Source organism: Aspergillus vadensis (genome assembly GCF_003184925.1).
Source record: "Aspergillus vadensis CBS 113365 unplaced genomic scaffold BO88scaffold_2, whole genome shotgun sequence".
Classification (NCBI taxonomy): domain Eukaryota; kingdom Fungi; phylum Ascomycota; class Eurotiomycetes; order Eurotiales; family Aspergillaceae; genus Aspergillus; species Aspergillus vadensis.
In genome coordinates this window covers 1,927,663-1,947,914 of record NW_020292040.1, presented here as the reverse complement: position 1 = coordinate 1,947,914, position 20,252 = coordinate 1,927,663, and the positions used below count along the sequence as shown (strand labels likewise).

General features: G+C 52.0%; 9 protein-coding genes across 9 annotated transcripts; 5 read left to right on the top strand and 4 right to left on the bottom strand.

The window, feature by feature from the left end:
- Positions 1-27: 27 nt before the first annotated feature.
- Positions 28-827, bottom strand: BO88DRAFT_106518 (uncharacterized protein). Its single transcript, XM_025701236.1, has one exon. The coding sequence runs from the start codon at positions 516-518 to the stop codon at positions 99-101; it is 420 nt and encodes a 139-aa protein (XP_025567650.1). The 5' UTR covers positions 519-827; the 3' UTR covers positions 28-98.
- A 253-nt stretch (positions 828-1,080) lies between these two features.
- BO88DRAFT_106470 (uncharacterized protein) lies at positions 1,081-1,759 on the top strand. Its single transcript, XM_025701235.1, has one exon. The coding sequence runs from the start codon at positions 1,198-1,200 to the stop codon at positions 1,537-1,539; it is 342 nt and encodes a 113-aa protein (XP_025567649.1). The 5' UTR covers positions 1,081-1,197; the 3' UTR covers positions 1,540-1,759.
- Positions 1,595-3,201, top strand: BO88DRAFT_449720 (uncharacterized protein; the record flags this gene model as incomplete). Its single annotated transcript, XM_025710519.1, has 4 exons — positions 1,595-1,687; positions 1,748-1,867; positions 1,927-2,019; positions 2,086-3,201. 4 exons carry the CDS (start codon positions 1,595-1,597, stop codon positions 3,199-3,201), a joined length of 1,422 nt encoding a protein of 473 aa, XP_025567648.1.
- Positions 3,202-4,477: 1,276 nt separating this feature from the next.
- BO88DRAFT_401422 (ribosomal RNA-processing protein RRP9) lies at positions 4,478-6,805 on the bottom strand. Its single transcript, XM_025705837.1, has 2 exons — positions 6,329-6,805; positions 4,478-6,252 (listed from the first exon to the last, which is right to left on the bottom strand). Exons 1-2 carry the CDS (start codon positions 6,695-6,697, stop codon positions 4,753-4,755), a joined length of 1,869 nt encoding a protein of 622 aa, XP_025567647.1. The 5' UTR covers positions 6,698-6,805; the 3' UTR covers positions 4,478-4,752.
- A 143-nt stretch (positions 6,806-6,948) lies between these two features.
- On the top strand, positions 6,949-8,082 carry pre1 (proteasome core particle subunit beta 4). The gene is made up of 5 exons (XM_025701234.1): positions 6,949-7,051; positions 7,109-7,266; positions 7,342-7,591; positions 7,654-7,777; positions 7,840-8,082. Coding segments are annotated over exons 1-5 (612 nt in total). The 5' UTR covers positions 6,949-7,049; the 3' UTR covers positions 7,918-8,082.
- A 175-nt stretch (positions 8,083-8,257) lies between these two features.
- Positions 8,258-10,333, top strand: BO88DRAFT_380656 (ubiquitin carboxyl-terminal hydrolase family protein). The gene is made up of 2 exons (XM_025704539.1): positions 8,258-8,976; positions 9,031-10,333. Exons 1-2 carry the CDS (start codon positions 8,292-8,294, stop codon positions 10,197-10,199), a joined length of 1,854 nt encoding a protein of 617 aa, XP_025567645.1. The 5' UTR covers positions 8,258-8,291; the 3' UTR covers positions 10,200-10,333.
- Positions 10,334-10,574: 241 nt separating this feature from the next.
- BO88DRAFT_449716 (uncharacterized protein) lies at positions 10,575-12,948 on the bottom strand (the record flags this gene model as incomplete). The annotated part of the gene is made up of 3 exons (XM_025710518.1): positions 10,575-12,429; positions 12,479-12,714; positions 12,781-12,948. The coding sequence occupies 3 exons, from the start codon at positions 12,946-12,948 to the stop codon at positions 10,575-10,577; spliced, it is 2,259 nt and encodes a 752-aa protein (XP_025567644.1).
- A 748-nt stretch (positions 12,949-13,696) lies between these two features.
- BO88DRAFT_401419 (U3 snoRNA-associated protein UTP13) lies at positions 13,697-17,191 on the top strand. The gene is made up of 3 exons (XM_025705836.1): positions 13,697-13,992; positions 14,047-14,074; positions 14,146-17,191. Exons 1-3 carry the CDS (start codon positions 13,819-13,821, stop codon positions 16,872-16,874), a joined length of 2,931 nt encoding a protein of 976 aa, XP_025567643.1. The 5' UTR covers positions 13,697-13,818; the 3' UTR covers positions 16,875-17,191.
- Positions 16,972-19,034, bottom strand: spp2 (spliceosome ATPase-activating subunit SPP2). Its single transcript, XM_025705835.1, has one exon. It carries the CDS (start codon positions 18,902-18,904, stop codon positions 17,258-17,260), a length of 1,647 nt encoding a protein of 548 aa, XP_025567642.1. The 5' UTR covers positions 18,905-19,034; the 3' UTR covers positions 16,972-17,257.
- Between the last annotated feature and the right edge of the window lie 1,218 nt (positions 19,035-20,252).

The window sequence follows — 20,252 nt, the reverse complement described above, 5'->3', positions numbered from 1 at the left end:
ATTAACACTTTCGCTTCAACTTGGCTTTGAAAGACCAACGCCCTCATTTTATTTTCGCGAAAGAAAGAAAAGATCCCTAAATCAAATAGGATATCAATTCAAACCTCTCCATATTCTGTCTCATACATAATACATCCAAACCTGCATAAACACATCAGTAAACAGCCAGGAGACACTCTTCTTGTAGGGGGTAGCCGGCTACGGGGGTATAACCTGAAAGTGGGTGGTCTTGAGGCGGTTATCAAGCGCCTTAGTGCAACAGGAGCAGTTAGAACAAATTCATAAGCCAAAGCCATGCGCTGCTTGGCTGAAGTATTAGTAAATGCACCGCATGCAGATGACCTGCAGTCAGTTGCCAATTGAAGAGGAACAATATAGTGAAGCCGTGCGCACCAAGGATCTGGACTATACAACCGTGATGAGAGAGTGCTAGATGGGGCTAACCATAGTATAGAAGATGAGTAGAGAAGATGAAATCTAAGTGTGGCAGACGGTTGTTGGTGTCCGGATTTAGCCATGTTCCTTCTGTCATACGATGGAGACACGCTGCCCTAGTTATTGCCACGAGAAAAGAGGCCATCACATTATCTTAAAACAAGTTGTACCCTGCATACTCACATAAGGTTCACTGAAGCGCCAGGACATAGGACATACGAAGCGAATGCACTAATTTGAATAAGGGTGATGGTGGCCAACTTGTCGCAAGTATCAGAACTGTTGGGACATGAGCAGGCCCCATCTCACTGCTTGACTACAATAATTTCTGGACACGTTATTTCGAGCCAACTGCAGTGAAAACCTCGATGTGGCCCACTTATGACAGAGCTAAAGAGCTGCTGAGATACATTTGGTGTATCGACGGTGAGACGGCGCCGGGTTACTCCTTCGGCGTTAGTTTTCCGTTAGGGTCGTCGTCTAGCTCTGAAGAGGGACAAATCACAGCCCATAACTTTGTCTGCTAACCCATCAGACTGGGTTGAATCCCGATTCTCCCTGGTTCGTCTTGACTGGTGTAGACTCATTGTTGGAAGTTGGAAAGATGTGTTGGAAGGTCCGGAGTAGAGATGGATGTGAACTTGTGATGTATGGGATCGACCCGACGATAGGTAGAGTTTCGGCTTCTTCCACGGATCCACTCATTCATCCGCCGCCCCATTGTTTGTTCGGTTTGCGCGCAGATTCCCCGACCAGAAAATCATGCTCACGCCGGCCAGACCAATCGCCATAGATCATATTTCTCTTTTCTTTCTTCGAACCTTCACCCTCTGCTTCGTGCCGGTCATACCGTCTGGTATCTTCAGGCCAACAGCACCTCATTTCGACCTCTGGCGCCCTTCTCCCGTCGCGTCAAACTCCAGCGCTTGGTGGGGAGTTCCTTCTGCCATAGCAAAAGTCCGGACCCAGTTATGTCGGCAATCCTCGCGCGTACCTGAGAGTTCCCATCCATACTATTTGTATCCCACCCCTTCCTCTCCGACCGCAGACCGTCTACGTTCCGTATCTGAAACGGAACTTGTCGCGCCGGATACAAGGACCTGATTCCCGACTATATAAGCCCGTTACCACCAGCATCTGATCCGTGTATCCTCATACCATGTCCGAACCTACCCCCACTGGAGCTGCGCTGAGCAATGGCTCCGAGAGCACCAGCACAGCAAATGTCAATACTGGAGACAACGCGTCGGGGGTAAGCTTTCCTTCCTAGACTCGAGCTTCTCGTGCGCTGATACATCCCCCTCATCTCTAGCTCTTCGAAACTCTGCAAGGCCATGTCGACGATATCCGTTCTCTCCTACAATGCGGCGTTTGCATCCGACCACTTTATGAACCCTACACCCTTGCCTGCGGACATACCTTTTGTTATAGTGTCAGTATCGCCAATCTCGACCACCCTCATAACTTTTGGCGTCTAACCTTTCGCTCTAGTGTTTAACATCATGGTTTGTCGGTGGGAGGCACAACAAGACATGCCCGGACTGTCGAGCACCGGTGAAAGCGCAACCTGCTCCCGCTTACTTGGTAAGCCCCTGATATCATGCTCATTAATGATTCGATGCTCAACAGGCACTAACTGAAGTATTCAAGGTACGCGCTGTTGTTCAAATGTTCACAAGTCGCCCGGAGCTGCTTGATAAGGGCGAGACCACAGTCGAACACCTAGTTCATCAAACCGAGGAAGCGGAACGACTGGAAAAGGACAAAACAAATACACACCCGCGGGAGGGGGGACTGTTCCGTGGTACGTTCAACAAGAAGATTCCAGTTGCGCAACCCATCGTCGATCTCGAGGACAATGTTGTGCGTTGTCCACGTTGTTCGTGGGAGCTAGAGGAAGATGAAGGATGTGCACAGTGCGGGTATCGACAAGATGACGAGTCTGTGACTGGCAGTTCGGGCTGGAGTGAGTCAGATGAAAATTCCGAAATGACGGACTACTTGGACGACGATGATGAGATTGAAGATGGATTTGGAGACGCCGACGAATATGGTTGGGATCCCAACCATGACCACCTGCCCCTTGATATACAACCTGCCGACATAGACCAACTGTATCGTCAATGGTATGGCCTAGCTCCTGGCGACCTTCCGGGTATGCGTGCAAATGGGCCTTTCCGCCGGCAGAACAATTATGACTGGCCTTCTGGAATTTCGTCAGCTCTCGAAGAAGATAGCGACATGGATGAGGAGGATGAGGATGCGGACATGGATTCGTTCATCGACGATGATTTGGAACACGATGATTATTCCGAATCTGACCGATCCACGGTAGTTGGGCGGCATGAAATCTCGATCACCCACACTATCGGAACTGACCTGTCAACCTTTGATGAGATGTCTGAGGAAAGCCTGGACGAGGAGAGCCTGGATGATGAAAGTCATGATGACGACGATGATGATGATGACGACGACGAGGATCCGATTCTGCCGCCTGCAGGTGGTATGCGGCGCAATCGCATCCAAACCTACCGAATACAGTCGAGTTCTCCATCTTGCGAGAATGGGACTTCCGGTACAGTCTCGGGACGCAGTGAATCCAGATCCCAAGCAGGAATCCGTAATGATCGACGGCTCCCACAGCAAGTGTCCGCCGGGTCTACTGTTATGGATGCAATCAGCGTGGATGACGATTCTGACGAAGGCCCCGTGCGACCAACTAGGCGGACAAGAGACAGGGGCAATCGCCGCCCCTCAGCCTACTAAAGCTCTCCGACATCTCATCTACGATTCCAATGACGATTGATTTACTTCCTAATGATCCATTATCTGCGACTTCCCCTGATTCTGCGGTGCTAGTTCACCCATCCTTGAGACCCCAAAAGAACTTATACCCTTCTATATTAGGCCTGCTACATACACACGAACAACCGAGCTGGCAATTTGATCTACGACCACCTCGAAGAAAATACGAACACGTGTTCACTTCTACTTGCATCATCCCCGCGACGAAGGCTTAAACTTCCCTCTCAGGCCATTCGAAAATACCCCTGTTTCGATCTCTTGTCTCTTGCTGCTAATTCAGTACCTTGGGTAAAGGTCATTTCCAGGCGACGCTCGGTTTATTATGACATTTCTGTTTAAGAGCACTTGTATCATCAAGCATCTTATTCCATAGTCTTCTGTCACTCTTCTTCTTTCCCGCTTTACTATCATTCTAGATTGCAGGAAATGCCAATCTCATTGATTGAGACAATACATACCAAAACTTCCCACACTGAATATAACAACCATGACCAAGCAGTAGTTGCTAGTATGTCAGTAGAATAGAATAGGACACCCATCCTCCACACTCCCAGCCACAAAAACCACAAAGCCAGCACCAGTATCCCACCTGTCCACAACAGCCACAACCATACTACCACCAAATTCCAACACTGCATCCTTCTCCAGCCCGCCCTGCATGACATACTACTACCACCTACCCCTCCCCAAATTCCGATTCTAACCGCGCACATTCGCGTGCGCGCGTCAGGGCATTTAGTGCTACATGAATAACCCTTAGTCCTTCCCGGCCAACATACGAGTAAATACCTACTGCGTCTGATCATAAACCATAGCCGTGAATGATAATAATAGTAGTAGTATCATTGAACTAAACTTAGTAACTATGCAGCATGCCCCGCCCAACTCGCGGAGTCCACTAAATAGTATCTAGTCTAGGGCTCTAGGGCCTAGGCAGATATCCCTATCCGCCTTCAGTCTAGTCGCCGGCTTTAGCGCCGGGGAATTAATGAACCCGCTAGCTAGACAAGCTAGACTTAGTGGCCTGCAGGGGACAGGGTCGTTGTCACGCTCGGCGCTTATGTTGTGGGTTGAAGGAAGGACTTGTCGATACACAATGATGGCTTTGTTGGGGTTAGTTCAGTTGGTTTGACTTGGTGAGGGGGTGGATTTGGTTGAGTGGTTTCTGTTGGTAGATAGATGTCTTGTGATGAGTAGTGATAATACTAGTACTAGGAAGGAGTCATTTGAGAAAATTGTCATGTTCAAAGTAGTATATACATCGTACAGAAAACCGGCTAAATCACGGAGATTAGAGAGATAGTAGAACAGAAAAATACCTCGTCTAATGCGAACTTTTGAAAGCAATATGCAGAGACCACCGGGCCCGGGAATAAAAGATACATGCATAAAATAGAAGGAAATATAGAATGCACAGACGCCTTGTTTTCACTACATTGCATACAGCCGTCCAGCGCCGCCACCAAGATCAGTTAGTCAGTCAGCGCCTCGATTCGGATACTAATCGATCGATCATTTCGATTTTTCGGAGATAAATGGTACTTCGAACACCACGGCGCCGTTCCGACCGTCTGCGGTGGGGCCGTCATGGAAATTGTTGGAGAAGCATTTGAACCTTGCTAGCCGATGTTCCTTGCCAACAGCGGCTACGATGCAGAGCCCATGTTGCTCGGGCGCAGACGGCTTGTTGTTGGTCTTGGACTTGGACTTGGGTTCCGCTGGCGCTTGGCCAGGTTTGGCGGTTTCTGCGCGACGCTCGAATACGGCAATGTCGTTGATAACACCCTTGACCAGCGGTTCGGCTTCCTCCTCGGCCTGCTGGGCCGGCGCACCGTCGACTGCCATGTGATCCGGGCTCGTTGGTGTGTCGAAAGCGAGGGTCTGCTTTAGTTGCTCGGATGGGGTATCGGGAGTAAGCGGGATGCTGGGTCCTGCTCCGATAGGGCCCAGGGCAACTATGGTCTTTTTGTCTTCTGAGATCTTCCAGGCCCGGATGAAGCCATCCCAGCTACCACTAAGAACGACGTCTGTGCCTGGAAGGGTAGTCAAAGCGGTGATCCAGCGGGGCATCCGCCGGAGGTGACGGGAGTTGTGTGCTGCGGTTTCCTGGTTGACTTCCGAGGAGAGTTCGTCCAGTGGAGGTAAGGGGTCGAGGCCGTGTGCGTGAGGGATCGTGTGAAGAGGCTTCTTCTTGTGAATGGACCAGAGAGAGATGGAACCTGAGTCCGATCCCGTAACGAAGTGGTTAGGAGGTAACGGCGCTACACAGTCAATGTTGTTCTCTTGATAGGAGGCGCTCTTAGAGCCACCACGGAAGATCAATTGGGATTCCTCGATAACCTTCCACAACCTGGCCGTGCGATCACGCGCTCCCACACTGACACACTGATCGATGGCCATGGCGGCGACGGACGTAACGTGGTCTTGATGTCCGAAGAGTGTTTCAACATAGGCATGCCCGGCTGTACTCAAAGACCAGGTCTTGATGGTCCGGTCATAAGAGCCAGAGAAGAGCTGCTCTCCGGAACTCATGGTAGATATATGACGAGCGAAGGCAAGACCACTGACAGCGTCGCGATGTTGTGTGAAGGTCTTCAAGGGAGTAAGAGTCTCCGCATCCCAGACAATGAGTTTCCGGTCTTGTCCTCCCGTGGCTACGAATTTTCCGGACGGCGACACTGCGACAGACAAGATGTTCTTGGTATGGCCATGTTCTTCTCCCGTCTCCGCAACCTTTCGCAAGCCCCGCACAAACCTGACCTGCTTTGGCTTCTTCCGTTGGGGCGCTGGGGGACGTTTAGAAGTTTCTCCGTTTGTCGTAGGGGCCGTGGAGGTGGGTGTGGCGAGTTCCCATTTGATCAAGGTCTTGTCCTTCGAAACGGTGTAAACATACGGCGCGTGGACTGCAATTGACGTAGTTGATTGCGTATCTGCCCGGAAGAAGGTATGGGAGGCCGTCGAGAAGGCCAATTCGGAGGCGATCTGACGATAAACGCGTCCTTTGAATTCATCCTGCAGTTCTCGTCAGCTCTGCATGTAAAATGCCCGACCAGCCGAACAGGAGCGGAATGGGTCGATGGATACGTACAACATCCTCCTTCAGCCTTTCTGCGATCAAGTCACGATCGATCTCGGCTGCATCAAAGCCATAGTCCTCAACCTCATCCCGGACATTCTCCAAGTACCGCTCCGCAAGCTTCAATCTCCGGTCTCCGGCTGTCTCTCCCTCGTCGGAATCCGAGCCACTTTCCTCCTCCGACAAACCTGATGCGCCACTGAGCTCATCCTCATCGATATCGCTTCCCGAAACCGACGGCTCCCTGGTCTTCTTCTTGCCACTCTTTGCGCCCGCATCTCCGTCTCCATCGACACCTCGTTTCTTAGACGCGGGGGCGCCGGCGCGGTCTTCTCTCTTGCGCTTCCGCTGCGAAGCGGGCAGGGTGAAAAAAGACGACATCACCCAAAGTAATTGACCGAAGCTCCGGGAGTGGAAAACGGCGGTAAAAGAGGGTCTGGAGGGGAAGAAGGCTCTGGCAAATTGGCCGATGCGATGGAGATACTCGGGTTTCTCACTTTTTTCTGCCGGTGGACCGTGCAGGCGGAAGGCGCATCAACTTTACGCCTAATTGCTGACTCAGCGCGGAGCTCCGGCCTAAGGCAGTAAGGCAACAAGAGCCGCAGCTCCAGGCAGTCAAAGCTCCGCGCGGCCAACGATGGGCTCTCGACTGTCATCTTCCCATCACCTCTTCCATTACCGCCCTCTCTTTCATCTTTCCTCTCAAATAATCACACCCTGAGATACTACAGACATGTAAGTACACCGCAATTTATATCGATGGACACGACGCTCACACATCCTCGTTCACAGGGAGGTTCTACTCGGCATCACTGGCAAGGACTTCGTCATTCTGGCGGCCTCCAAGGCTGCCATGAGAGGCCCCACCATCCTCAAAGCCGAAGATGACAAGACAAAGCAACTGAACGAACACAACCTTATGGCCTTCTCCGGAGAGGCGGGAGACACGGGTTCGTCGCAGCTTCCCCAGTGATCGGAGACGCGGAACCGCCAGGAACTACATAGCTAACCCGGAGCTCAACTAGTACAATTTGCGGAGTACATCCAAGCCAACATCCAACTATACACGATGCGGAACGATACCGAGCTGGGTCCGATGGCAGTTGCTAGCTTTGTTCGGGGAGAAATGGCGCGGAGTCTGCGGTCTCGGAATCCCTACACTGTCAACCTCTTGCTGGGAGGTGTCGATCCCATTACGCACAAGCCTCACCTATACTGGATTGATTACCTGGCATCACTGGCCCCTGTACCATATGCTGCTCACGGATATGCACAGTAAGTGCGGGCGCTGGGTAACAGCGGTATCAGCTGTTGGGATCCATACTAAGTTGCTCTAGATACTACTGTCTGTCCACCCTCGATAAACACCACCACCCCGACATTTCGCTCGAAGAAGGAATGAAGCTCTTGGAAATGTGCACAGACGAGTTGAAGCGCAGACTACCGATCGATTACAAGGGGGTATGTTACCGGAATTATAGGCCCTGGAGTGCGAGCGAGTACGGGTAGCTGACAGCTTCTAGGTTCTGGTGAAGATCGTGACTAAGGACGGCGTGCAAGAAGTACCATTCGATAATAACAGGATTGTCAAGAGTGCCTAATGTGATGTATCATACCAATGATTGTCTAATGTTTTCGGTTTCACGGGACTTGGGTTTCAAGAGAAGATCGGTTTGCATGGCAGGGTATTTTCCATGACTTTGACCGAGACAAAGTTTCTCCTATTATTTAACTAGGTAGAGACAATATCAATGATTTCTCGAGAAGTCGCTGTGTCTGTAGTATCGTAGCACTCGCGCACCTAGCTTGATGCCGCCGGGTTGCGATTCCATGATGCCGTATGTAACCAAGCACCTTATGACGCTGTGCGGGTGTTTGGCATGTTTGCACCCGGCGGTTTGCATCGCGTCCTTCGCCAGTTTGAATCCCGCAACCCCAGCAGCTTCCCTCACAAATCTCGCCATTCTACCCAGTCATGATGTCGAAGAGACAAGCTGAGCTGTCGCTCGAGGAAGAGCTCGCAGCAGGCTCCCCTGCCTCGAAGAAAGCGCGTGTGGAGGACGAAGAGCTGCCGGAGGACGACCCGCGCCGTGGAGCTTTGCCGATTCGCCGGGCGACTGGACAGGAGCTTGAAGAACATGAGCGCAGCGGACAGAACATACTTGCGGCTGCCGACCAGGAAGGCGAAGAGCTAGCAGAAGCAGCGCAAGATGGAGGTCCCGAATCGTCCGATGTCGATGCTGATGACGACAAACCGGTTATCGCGGCCCCGAAACGTCAGAGCGCCCCCATGGAGGGCTACAGTGACCTGTACCTCGATACAATCAATCGTGAAATTCTCGACTTCGATTTCGAAAAGCTGTGCTCGGTCAGCTTGTCGAATATTAATGTGTACGCTTGTCTGGTGTGCGGCAAATATTTCCAGGGCAGAGGACCAAAGTCGCATGCTTATTTCCATGCGCTTGAGGTCGGACATCATGTTTTCGTCAATATGGGTACCAAAAAGGTCTACGTTCTCCCGGAAGGATATGAAGTCAAGAACCAGAGCTTGGATGATATCAAATATGTGGTGGACCCGTACTATAATAGGGATGAAGTGATGAAGCTGGACAAGGAGGTTCATGACGCATTCGACCTTGCAGGAAATCGTTATAGGCCTGGTAAGACACCCAGGTCGTTTATGTTGCTAAGTGCAATGTGCTAATTTTCCCCAGGCTTTGTTGGTATGAATAATATCAAAGCCAACGATTATCTGAACGTGGTGGTCCAGCTCTTAGCTCACGTCTTCCCCATCCGCAATTACTTCCTGCTGCACGAGTTCCCTCAACCAGGAACACCTCAATTAGCCCTCCGCTTCAGTACTCTAGTCCGAAAACTATGGAACCCTAAGGCATTCCGCTCCCATGTATCTCCGCACGAATTGTTGCAGGAAATCGCTCTCCGCTCATCGAAGCGCTTTACCCTCACACAGCAGTCCGACCCAGTGGACTTCATGTCCTGGTTCTTGAACAACCTCCACCTGTCTCTCGGAGGTTCCAAGAAACCATCCAAGACGCCTACAAGCGTTGTCCAAGCCGCATTCCAGGGTCACTTGAGGATCGAAAGCCAGGCTATCACAGCCCACTCAGATACCCAAAACGCACGTTTAGTGTTCACCGAATCCGGCTCTATCAACAGCCAAACGACACCCTACCTCATCCTCACCTTAGATCTACCACCCACGCCTCTCTTCCAATCCGCCAACCGGGAATCTATCATCCCGCAAGTCCCTCTGACTACCCTCCTAAACAAATACAACGGAATCACCGCCTCCGAAAAACTCGCCCACAGAGTCCGGCACAGGCTCCTCCACCCCCTTCCTCCCTACCTTCTATTCCACATCAAGCGCTTCAGCAAGAACCGCTTCGTCTCCGAACGAAACCCTACAATCGTGACCTTCCCATCCCCTCGCTCATTAGATATGTCGCCATACGTTGAGCCGAACCCAGAGATCTGGCCGCCAGGCGAACCGATCCTCTACGACCTCGTCGCAAACATCATCCTCGACCCCACTGTCGCCGCCCCAGGTGCCCACGAGGAAGCCGCAGCAGACAAAGGAGTCAACGCAGCTAGCGGGAAAGCCTCGTCAGGGGCTGGAGCAGGAAGCGAGAAAGTCTCCTGGCTTGTTCAGTTGCATGATAAAGCTATGTCTGCGGAGAACAATCGGCTTCAGAAAGAACATGCTGGCGAGCAGCGTGGACCCGAGTGGCTGGAGATTCAGGATCTATTTGTGAAGCGGGCGGAAAGCGAGACTCTGTTCACGAAGGAAGGGTACTTGATGGTATGGGAGCGTCGGAAGGTCCCTGGCATGGCTAATCGTAAAGGGAAGAACCCGGCTAAATGATACCGGGATGTCTTTGGATGTGAAGTCTTGTCAAATATTCCTTGTTTAATGGCCCCGATCGTAGGCCTCGCAAAGGAGGGGTTACTGTATAATTAAGAATTTACGACGATGATAGAATCAATATTTCTTCCGAGTTATTCTTAGTCTTGCAACCATAGCTCATACTAGGTGATTCCGTTGAAGTTACTCGGTCACTAGGGGCTTATAAGTAGTAAGATGATATGAGAAGGATCAAGTGACGGGGTCCATATGTCCAGTAATATGTGCAATGAAGAGAAAGGCGACGGCGGCTGCAGAGAGCCACTCTGTCACATGCAAGTACTGTGGCTAACAGGCCATCTCAGGATTTTATGGCTGGCAGAAAGATTACAATCTTCATAGGGTTCCCCAGCCGCAAAACCTTCTTCCGATCTTGATAGCGGCACCAGATATGACACCCCAGACAGTGGCATTCACGGCAGCTTGTATTCCAGTTATGAGGGCGAGCTTTCCAAGATATGACAACATGTCTGATCGTGGTGTCAAACTCCAATCTCCTAGCCCTCGAACATCAGCTCGGAGAGCGGTAGGAGCGTGAGTAGACCGCAGATACGACGCAGCAAGGGACCGCAGGTAGAGGGATTCGAGGGGTATGAACATAACGTTTGTGAGTATAGACGCTAGATGCGATGCTAACGAGTCGACAGGGTGAGAGGAGAGAATGGTCACCCGATTTGCTGTGGCGGTTCCACTAGGTACCATATTCTGACGAATATTAGGGTCGGAAATTCGGGGGAAAATCTCGGAATCAAAGTCATTCTCATGGGCTCGCTCTGCTTCGGGTGATTGATGAAGTGTGTCACCAGGTGAGGGTTCCTCTATGCTCTCAGGCAGAATATTCACCGGATTTGATGTAGGAGCTTCAGCAGATGGCCGTTGTGGTTCCAGACTTTGAATGTTACCCGGAGAGGCCGAGCCAAGGTTGTCACTGATAGGCATAGGCGATGCGCTTGTGGTCATATTGGAGAGCCCATCGCTATCCATATTATCTGAATTAACAACCGTGGTCAAATTCCTGCCCTGGTTGGACAAAAGACTATCAAGAAATTCAGAAATTGTTTGCCCGTCTACCACCTCGCCATTGGATGGGTGTTGAGAGGCTTCATTTTGAGGTCGTGCGGTCGCCTGTCCTTGGTTCTGAGGGCGGCGGTTCCCCAAAAGTTCCAGCTGCATTGTGATGACATCGGAATTCTGATGGATAAGAGAAGCCCGGACCCGGGGTGAAGCTGGAGAAGAGGTCGCAGGTGATGATGGACGGGAGAAAAGCGTATTCGACCGCGAGTTCCGGTTATTCTCGCCTGCATCACCACGCCGTGACTCTCCGTTTGGTAGAGCTGGCGAGTTGTTGTCTGGTGGAGGTAAGGTCCCTGCCCTCCGTAAAGGAGCCATTTCCGCGAGTTCGCCACTACTCATTTCAGTTGGCGACTGAGACATACGGTTTTCCTCATTGGTAAGGACTTGGTTACCACCGAAGCCAGCCCCTAAATCAGCTGTTTGATCGATCGAGCGTCGATTTGGAGTATCAGAACGTGTTGGGTCATGATGGGTATGCCCATTTATAAACGGGGACTCGGATGACCGTCTTCGTGGTCGACGGGTTCTGGATTGCCGCTCGTGCTGCAACTGCTCTATGCTTTGAGGAAGGGACTCCAGCCACTCTCGTCTACGACGAGCGTCTGCTGCTTGCTCCGACGCTCGTGCCGTGCGCAACGACTTGAGGCCAAACCAGGATAGCACCCATGATCGAAAGAAGCCTAGCTCGTACATCAAGTCTTCCGTGAAGGTGAGATTACTGCGACGGTTCTCTTCCTCTGATCGACGTCCGAGAGCTGGCATCATCCAGTCGATAAGATCATTGTCGTACGCCACTTTCACAGAGAGTTCGTCCGCGTAGATAGGCTTGGGCAGTCTTCGCCGAATAAATCTATAAAGCCTTACCTCGATTACTGGGCGTAGACATACCGATAGGTACACGAGTAACGACGGGGTTTTTAAGAGGCCCAGTAGGAATCCGCTGAGAGACTCGACAGAAAGGTCTGTGGGTAGATTTGGTAGCTGCATTGAAGCTAGCTCTCCAAAGGGCAGAAAGAAGCGTATCCCGGGCATAGAGTGAGCAGGAACGATGTGAAGGGATTGTAAGAGGGAATACATGTACGTCTGTATCGCCAGGACCAGCATGGTTCCTCTTCCCCTATACATGACGTTAGAAGAAGGTGGAAAGGTTGGTCTGGAAGTCTTACGCTGAATATACGACATTCAACAATGCCCGTATAAGCCTCGAGCCCACGTCATCTTCCGGGAATAGATTCTGCAAGAAAGCAATTAAACGTTCCAAGGGTTGATGTCGACAAAAGGATATGCACGTAGATACAGCCCATGCCGGGATACCGGCAAAATAGAAACCCCATATTCCGTAGGCAGAGCGCTCAAGACGCACTATGCTCAACAGGGGCAGTCGCGTATAGCTCTTGAAGGTCTGAGGTATATGATTAGCCCACTGTCCCATTGCTATAGATTCCATGACTGTATATAGGGCTCTCACCTGTACCCGACCCAGAAGAGAAGAGGTCCACCAAGAGCCGAGGAAGATTGAAACCTGGTCCAGAGTGGCCATAACCAAGCCATAGTCGTTTTCCGCAGCTATGATATCGAGCTTCTGCTGTTCGCTGGGCCCACTAACATTACCATCCTCGCTGACAACAATCCCCATTGTGGAAAGGATGTCATTTTTGGCCCTACGCAGTTCCCTGCCAAAGGACTTAGATTGGGGGTTGATTGGATGGCCTCTTTCATCATAAAGCTGGACGTATCCGTCCGCATGTAAGCCTGATACTGTCCGCTGAGTGACATTTCCTGAGTTCACCGCAGAACCTGCAGGGCGCTCAGGAGCTTCGTAAGGAGACCGGCCCTAGAAAACTGTTAATTATTCGGTCGTTACAGTAGATGGCAACGCGTAAAATGAAGGCGAGAGGGTAGAGGCGTGACAGCCAGTTTTAAGATGGGGACAAAGATGGGTATGAAGACGAGAGCTGCAGATATGCCTAAAAGGGGGATCTCATTCGCGCTGATTGCATATTACTTCAGAAACAGACTTTCACGCAGACAACAAACTAGTACATCAGATGTGTCCCCACTCGCAGCTGAGCATATACAAGAAAAGAGACATGAGCCTACCAGAGCCAGCCGATTGAGATATGCTCGCCGCCCCATCGCGTGGGCATGTCAACAACGTTCATCGAAAAGTAACCGCAGGGGGCATTTCTGCCTTGATGAAGATATCCGAGACCAGCAAAAGCAACTTGATGGGTTGCGAGATCGATGGTGGTCCTGCCCCAAATGGTAAGTGTGTCAGTCATGTAGGCGGCTCCGGCGTCTGAAGCGGCTAGATCACGAGCTAGCGGGGTTCCACCATCTCGTCAAACAAAGCAAACATCTCGAAAAAAGACCCAAAAGTTTCGGTGCGACGGCGACTCGGACGGCGGTACGCAACTGCCATTTTCTTTGAAGGCGCGGATTTGTTCTGTCATATGATGGCGCGGTAGATTTCTAGACTTTTGGTTGTTGAGAAAATTCCCCCATCATGTCCAAAGCCGTGGTTAAGACGACCTTCGAGGCGTCTCGAACTCTTCGTCCCATCTACACCGGAGGAAGCACTGCGCTGGATGCTAGTGGTCGTCTATTGGCGACTTGCATTGGCGAGGATGCTCTCGTGGTCGACCTTGAGACCGGCGACCAAGTTGCCAGCCTTGAAGGCGTAAGCTTCTCTCATGCATTCAGAAGTCGCATATGGCTAACCCGCATGTTCTAGGATGGCGAAATAATCACTAGCTTGGCCAGTATGCAACTCTCCCTCTCTCTTACTTCCCTTTCCTACGCTAGCTAAGAGGTATGTACTGACTGCGCTTAGTTTCTCCTTCGGCTTCGCACGTCGTTCTCTGCTCGCGCTCGATGTCCATGCGCATCTACTCTCTGACTCCTTTGGATGAAACCACACAAACCGTCGAGGCCAAACTAGCTAGAACCTTGAAACCTCACACAGCTCCTGTTGTCACGACTGCGATCGATCCCACGGGTACTCTCCTAGCAACTGGCGCTGCGGATGGTTCTATCAAGGTTTGGGATATTCGGGGTGGATACATCACGCATACTTTCCATGGTCATGGTGGTGTTATCTCGGCGCTGTGTTTCTTTCAAGTACCTTACCAGGACAACGACAAGGCATCATCAAAGAAGAAGAAAAAGGGGTCCAAGGGCAAGAACCTTGACTCTGATGAGGATGAGGACATGGATGAAGTAGGCGATTCGATCGGCGCTTTTCGACTCGCGTCGGGTGACGAGGAGGGTATGGTCCGCGTCTGGGATTTGAATAAGAGGAAGCCCATCGCATCGTTGGAATCGCACGTCTCTGTTGTACGGAGTCTTTCGTACTCGCCCGCAGAAAATGCGCTGCTCTCTGCAGGCCGCGACAAGACTGTCATTGTGTGGGATGTGCGGACTTTCAAGACGCGCCGGGTTATCCCCGTTCTTGAGAGCGTGGAAGCAGCTTGCTTCGTCGCTGACAGCGGATTGTGCTTGGTGGGAGGAGAGAACGGCCGTTTGCGTGTGTGGGACTGCAATCGCGGAGGAGAAGTTACTCACGAGCAAGAAGCTGCGGCCGAGTTCGAGGCCGTGGTGGCGGTCCAATATTCCGCGGGCATGTCATTCGCAATGACTGTGCATGCTGACCAAACCATTCGACTGCACTCGCTTCAGCCACTCGCCGACTACAAAGCTGGGTCTACGTTTGAGCCGCTGCCGGTTATTAGGCGTATCTCCGGCAACGATGATGATATTATTGATCTTGCATATGTCGGTCCCGATCGGTCGATGCTTGCGTTAGCTACCAACACCGAAAGCATAAGGGTGGTTTCAGTTGGCCCGTCCGAGGATAGGCCAGCTACTGGAGAGGGTGACTACTTTGGTGCCGATGTCACACACTTAGAAGGTCACGACGACATCATTATTTGTATCGACGTTGACTGGTCAGGTCACTGGCTTGTTACCGGCGCAAAGGACAATACTGCACGTCTTTGGCGGCTTGACCCCAAGAATTCCTCTTACACATGCTTTGCTGTCCTCACTGGACATGCAGAGTCGCTCGGTGCCATCAGTTTCCCCCGTGCTCCTCCGCCAGCCAACACCCCTGCTCACAACGACCCCTTGAATCATCCCCCTGCTTTCCTACTCACAGGATCTCAAGATCGTACTATCAAACGATGGGACACGGGTAAATTGGCCCCTCTTAAGTCTTCCAAACCTCACAACCCCAAGGCCGTATACACACGCAAAGCCCACGAAAAGGATATCAATGCTCTGGATATCAATCCGACATCGACATTGTTCGCTTCCGCGTCCCAGGACCGTACTGTGAAGATCTGGTCCATCGAGGATGGCTCTGTTGTGGGTGTCCTGCGTGGACATAAGAGAGGAGTATGGTCAGCACGGTTCGCTCCTCGTGGTACCCCTATCCTCACCTCCGACACCGGAACGAGCACAAACCGAGGCATGATTGCTACAGGATCGGGAGACAAGACTATCAAGATCTGGAGCTTGTCGGACTACAGCTGTCTTCTCACTTTCGAAGGCCACACGAACAGTGTGCTCAAGGTGATCTGGCTGCCACCTTCGGACTTGTCTAACAAGGATGAGGATGAAGACGAAGCAATGACACATAATGCAGTTGCGCAGGCGAAACCTCTGGTTGCGTCTGCGGCCGCAGATGGCTTGGTGAAGATTTGGTCCCCTTACAGCGGCGAGGTCGAGACGACTCTCGACAACCATGAAGACCGTGTCTGGGCTCTGGCCAGCCCGACGCCATCTGGCTGCCGTGACGACGTTTTGTCCTCATCTACCCTCTCACAAACCTCTCCCTACGGCCTTGCCTCTGGTTCTGCCGACTCAACTGTTACCTTCTGGACAGACACGACTTCGGCCACTTACACCGCTACTGTAAACGCCAACTCGGCTCGTATTGAGCAAGACCAACAGCTTCAGAACTACATTCGCGCCGGGGCTTATCGCGAAGCCATCACACTTGCGCTTCAGCTCAACCACCCAGCCCGGCTACTGTCCCTGTTCACTTCTGCGATAGATGCTGCAGAGGACCCAACAGCGACCGATTCCGAAGCCAGCGAGCGTGCCAACAGCCTAACTGGCAACCCCTCGATCGACGAGGTTCTTCAAACCCTTGACCCCGAAAACCTCTGTACACTCCTTCTCAGACTTCGTGACTGGAACACGAACGCCCGAACATCCAGAGTCGCCCAGCGGATTCTGTTCGCTTTGTTCCGCTCCTACCCGGCTTCAACTTTTGTCGAGCTTGCCACCTCAAGCATGGCGAAGCGTCGCCGCGAGGGTCGCACTTCAGCAGGCATGAAGGATATCCTGCAAGCGCTGGCCTCGTATACTGACCGGCATTACCGCCGTGTCGAGGAACTTACTGACGAAAGTTACCTCGTGGAATGGGTCCTTGCTGAGATGGACGGTGGTGTGGGACTCGGGGGCCTGGGTGTTTCTACCCCGTACGACCCTTACAGCAGTCTCCCTGAGGACAGTGTCCCAGAGCATGAAAAAGACGTGGTCATGCTGGGGGTATAGGAGAACCCAAGTGTGGATAAAAATAAGACTTCTGAATGAGACTATGTACAAATAGACCCAAGTTAATCTGCATGATCTTTGCAAATACCGTGTGTATGTTGGCGCTTTCAGTGGGAGTACTTGTTCTGTTTTTGTTAGGAAACCAGCATATAAAAAGTTCTTGCTTTTTTTTCAGATGATACTACCTGTTCTGAATTCGAAGCTGTTGAGGCAAATATTCTACATGGCTATGAGATCTGTTGTCAGTGTTAAAACGCCAGCGTTAATAGTGTCACTATCGACAGTCCATCCACACGCCCTTAGTCATACAAAAATGGTACCAAGATCATAAGTAGTATATGCGGATTTGAATATGTCTATGAAACTGAAAGGTCTTCCCCGAATCATCGATCATCGTCTCTCCTTCTCCGGCGGGAGTCGCGATCACTGTCTCGCTCCCTATCACGGTCACGATGTCTGCTCGATGTATGCGACGACGAGTGCCTCGAGCTACTATGGCGATCATCTTCTCGATACCGTCTGCTGCGGTCCCGATCCCGATCTCTGTCCCTGTCACGCTCTCGTTCCCGGTCCCCATTCCGATCGCGATCCCGGCGATAGTCACGATCCCGGTCACGCTCTCTGTCCCGGTAGTAGCGGTCATCTCGACTGTCACTGTCTTCATCTTCGTATTTGCGCCGTCTTGAATGCCGGTCACTGGATGACAAACTCCGGTCTCTCCTTGAAGATCCCGTCCTCCGTCTGTCATAGCGATCATTGTCATCGTCATCGTAGTCGCGACACCGGGAGTCACGATCGTGATCTCTATCACGGCCACTCTTCTCTAAATTGCGATCGCGTCGCTGCTTCCATTCATCCTCATCGCCCCGTTTCTTGGCATCCTTCCGTTGCGCAGCAAGTTCCTCCTCTGTTATGAACTCGCCCGTTTGCTTGTTCCGCATCATAATGGGCATATATACACCCTCCGGGTTGGACTCGCCCTCCTTCCCTCCCTTTCTGGAGCCTTTCCGCATGGCAGCCTTGCCCCATGCGCCGAGCTCGGCCTCTGCACCCTTCCCACCAGACACATCTTTCGCTCCGATCCCCAGGAACCCAGGACGGCGCTCCGGGACCCGCGGCTTGTTGTCCTGATTTGCAGAACCACCGTATTTTCCTCTTCCCACAGCTTGACCCTCCTTCCACCCCATACCACGAAGTAGCGCAGCGCCAAACTCCTCAACCGGGATTGCGTTATACTGATCCAAGCTCGCAGACTCCGGGCGCGCCGCAACATCCGCTCGAAACGAAGAGGTCTCATCATATCGTCCTCCTGCCCGATCATCGTCATCACGATTAACCGACTCAATAACAAGATCCGACCTCCGCTCCGGCTCACCCTTCGTCTCCCGAATAAGCGCCTGCAAAGCAATCTCATCCTGAGTAAGTGGCTTGCGTTCTTCCTCAGCAGCAGGAGTAGCAGCAGGCTCAGTAGCATCCTTCATCGGACGATCATTATCCGTCGGCTGGGCTGAATCCTGCGAAGCCGGCTGCGCAAAAGTCAACCCATAAGCCACACTCGGACGCTCTGTCTCAACATTATCTCCAGCAACTTCGCCCCTTTTCTGCGCTTTCTGAATGGCCTGGACCTCCTTTGGCAAAAGGTTCTTGCCCTTAGGTTTCCGGAGATTGACGCCCGGACGGTCCCTCCAATTATTGTTTCCGGCGACGGGGATAACCAGCTCGCGCTTTTCTTCCACCTTGTTTGCGGGGATGGCGGTTCCCGTTAAGGTGTCGAACCCGGTGACGGCTTCGTGGGTGGGCGCAGCTTCTTCATCGGATTCTTCGTCATCGTGCAGGTGGTGAGGTCGGCGCGCGAGTGTTCGGCTAGGTGAGTCGGTGGAACGCGCCGCGCCTTGAATGTTGAAGGACGTCTTTTTCGGCTGGCCATTTGCTGGTGCTCTTGTAGAATTTCCGCCTAGTGATAAAGAGAACGGCTTCGCTGAGGAACCGGAGTCCGCATTGCCGCTCTGCGGCGGTTGGGAGGACGACATTGTGACGGTGTGTCTTCGTGAGCCGCTGATTTGGGAAGAACTAATCAAGAGAGTGAGAATCTGCCTTCAATCCATATGTGCGATAGGAGCACCCGCGGCGTATGGCGAGTCTGTACTGGGTATGTAGAACTGAAGCTGGTGGAGGACTAGACAATCGGCGGGATAAAAAGAAGGCGGTGGCAAAAGGCGCGGGTTAGACGCGCGCTTAGACCCATCCCCAAGGCAATTACGAAGTAGTGCAGGTGCGTCAATTCTTATCAATAGTAATCGTACAGTCGTAGTCATTAATTCTCTTTTGCTCTAATGCAATCCATTCCAAACGACGTTCCAATAATTTCCTGACCTTTTTGTATCCGTCCTATCAATACATGTAGTACAAAGTTGAAAATGGATGGGGACATAGCCCCGGTCGATAAAATGGAAGCCATTTGTGCATAACAGGCAACCGGCTAAAAGCCGGTGAAAATCTGCCGGTATAACAAGAGAAATCTGGGAAAAGATGAGACAGGAAAGTCTGTCTTGCAAAGCAGGTAGAAGTGTTTGGGGGGGTGTGGTGAAAAGGACGAAGTGGTTGGAGGCAATAAGGGTGGCGTTGATAGAGGATTGGAGGGTGTCAAGGTGAGTGCTCAAAGCAGGGAAAGTGAATAAAAGGTGATAAGGTGGGTGGGAAATATTTACAACGAAGAAGAGAAGGTAAAGGCAAGGTCATTTAGCTTGTCGCTGTCTGAGCCTGCGGAGGGTTAGGACTCTTGCTTGTCCCGGCCACTGCGCCAGCCTGGGCACTGCCACTGCGCTGGGTTTGCGGCGTCACACTCCGGCTCGGCTGAGGAACCGCTCCGTTCATAGCAGGGGAGCTCCCTACACCGACACGATTTTGCTGGGCAGGTTGGGGAACACGCATCATGGGGGAATATCCTTGAGCCTGAGGTACTTGCATACCAGGCGCACCATTCAAACCCGGCTGCGGGGACTGGAAACTGGCCTCGTGGGGAATTTGGTAATTGGCTTGCACGCTGCCGATATTTCCAGCAGCAGCATTCATGGCAACTTGAGACATGCGCTGCTGTTGATACTGATGCAACCGATCCGTAGCAAGCTTGCTAACCTGCTCCGGAGGCATGTTCGGGTTGCTCCGCTGGATTTGGCTTTGGATGGTGCTGATAGTTGGGACCACACCACCGGAGAGGAGATTGGGTTGAGCCATGCGGGGAGAGGGCGTAGACACTCCCTGTGGGGTAGTATTGTGAAAGGATGGGCTTTGCATTCCACCTCCAGCCTGCAGCGCGGCCATCATCGCAGGGTTGTTTGGAGTGCCGTTGACGTTCGGCATATTCAAATTCGGAGAGTG

What these genes read in the sequence shown, in the direction of transcription:
- BO88DRAFT_106518 (XM_025701236.1), bottom strand. Translation starts at nt 518, where the DNA reads ATGGCTAAATCCGGACACCAACAACCGTCTGCCACACTTAGATTTCAT.
- BO88DRAFT_106470 (XM_025701235.1), top strand. Translation starts at nt 1,198, where the DNA reads ATGCTCACGCCGGCCAGACCAATCGCCATAGATCATATTTCTCTTTTC.
- BO88DRAFT_401422 (XM_025705837.1), bottom strand. Translation starts at nt 6,697, where the DNA reads ATGTCGTCTTTTTTCACCCTGCCCGCTTCGCAGCGGAAGCGCAAGAGA. An exon ending in AAAGGCTGAAGGAGGATGTT is followed by an intron (nt 6,253 to 6,328) that starts GTACGTATCCAT and finishes CGAGAACTGCAG; the next exon opens with GATGAATTCAAAGGACGCGT.
- pre1 (XM_025701234.1), top strand. An exon ending in CGGAGAGGCGGGAGACACGG is followed by an intron (nt 7,267 to 7,341) that starts GTTCGTCGCAGC and finishes GAGCTCAACTAG; the next exon opens with TACAATTTGCGGAGTACATC. An exon ending in TACCGATCGATTACAAGGGG is followed by an intron (nt 7,778 to 7,839) that starts GTATGTTACCGG and finishes GACAGCTTCTAG; the next exon opens with GTTCTGGTGAAGATCGTGAC.
- BO88DRAFT_380656 (XM_025704539.1), top strand. Translation starts at nt 8,292, where the DNA reads ATGATGTCGAAGAGACAAGCTGAGCTGTCGCTCGAGGAAGAGCTCGCA. An exon ending in AGGAAATCGTTATAGGCCTG is followed by an intron (nt 8,977 to 9,030) that starts GTAAGACACCCA and finishes AATTTTCCCCAG; the next exon opens with GCTTTGTTGGTATGAATAAT.
- BO88DRAFT_401419 (XM_025705836.1), top strand. Translation starts at nt 13,819, where the DNA reads ATGTCCAAAGCCGTGGTTAAGACGACCTTCGAGGCGTCTCGAACTCTT. An exon ending in AAGTTGCCAGCCTTGAAGGC is followed by an intron (nt 13,993 to 14,046) that starts GTAAGCTTCTCT and finishes CGCATGTTCTAG; the next exon opens with GATGGCGAAATAATCACTAG. An exon ending in AATAATCACTAGCTTGGCCA is followed by an intron (nt 14,075 to 14,145) that starts GTATGCAACTCT and finishes GACTGCGCTTAG; the next exon opens with TTTCTCCTTCGGCTTCGCAC.
- spp2 (XM_025705835.1), bottom strand. Translation starts at nt 18,904, where the DNA reads ATGTCGTCCTCCCAACCGCCGCAGAGCGGCAATGCGGACTCCGGTTCC.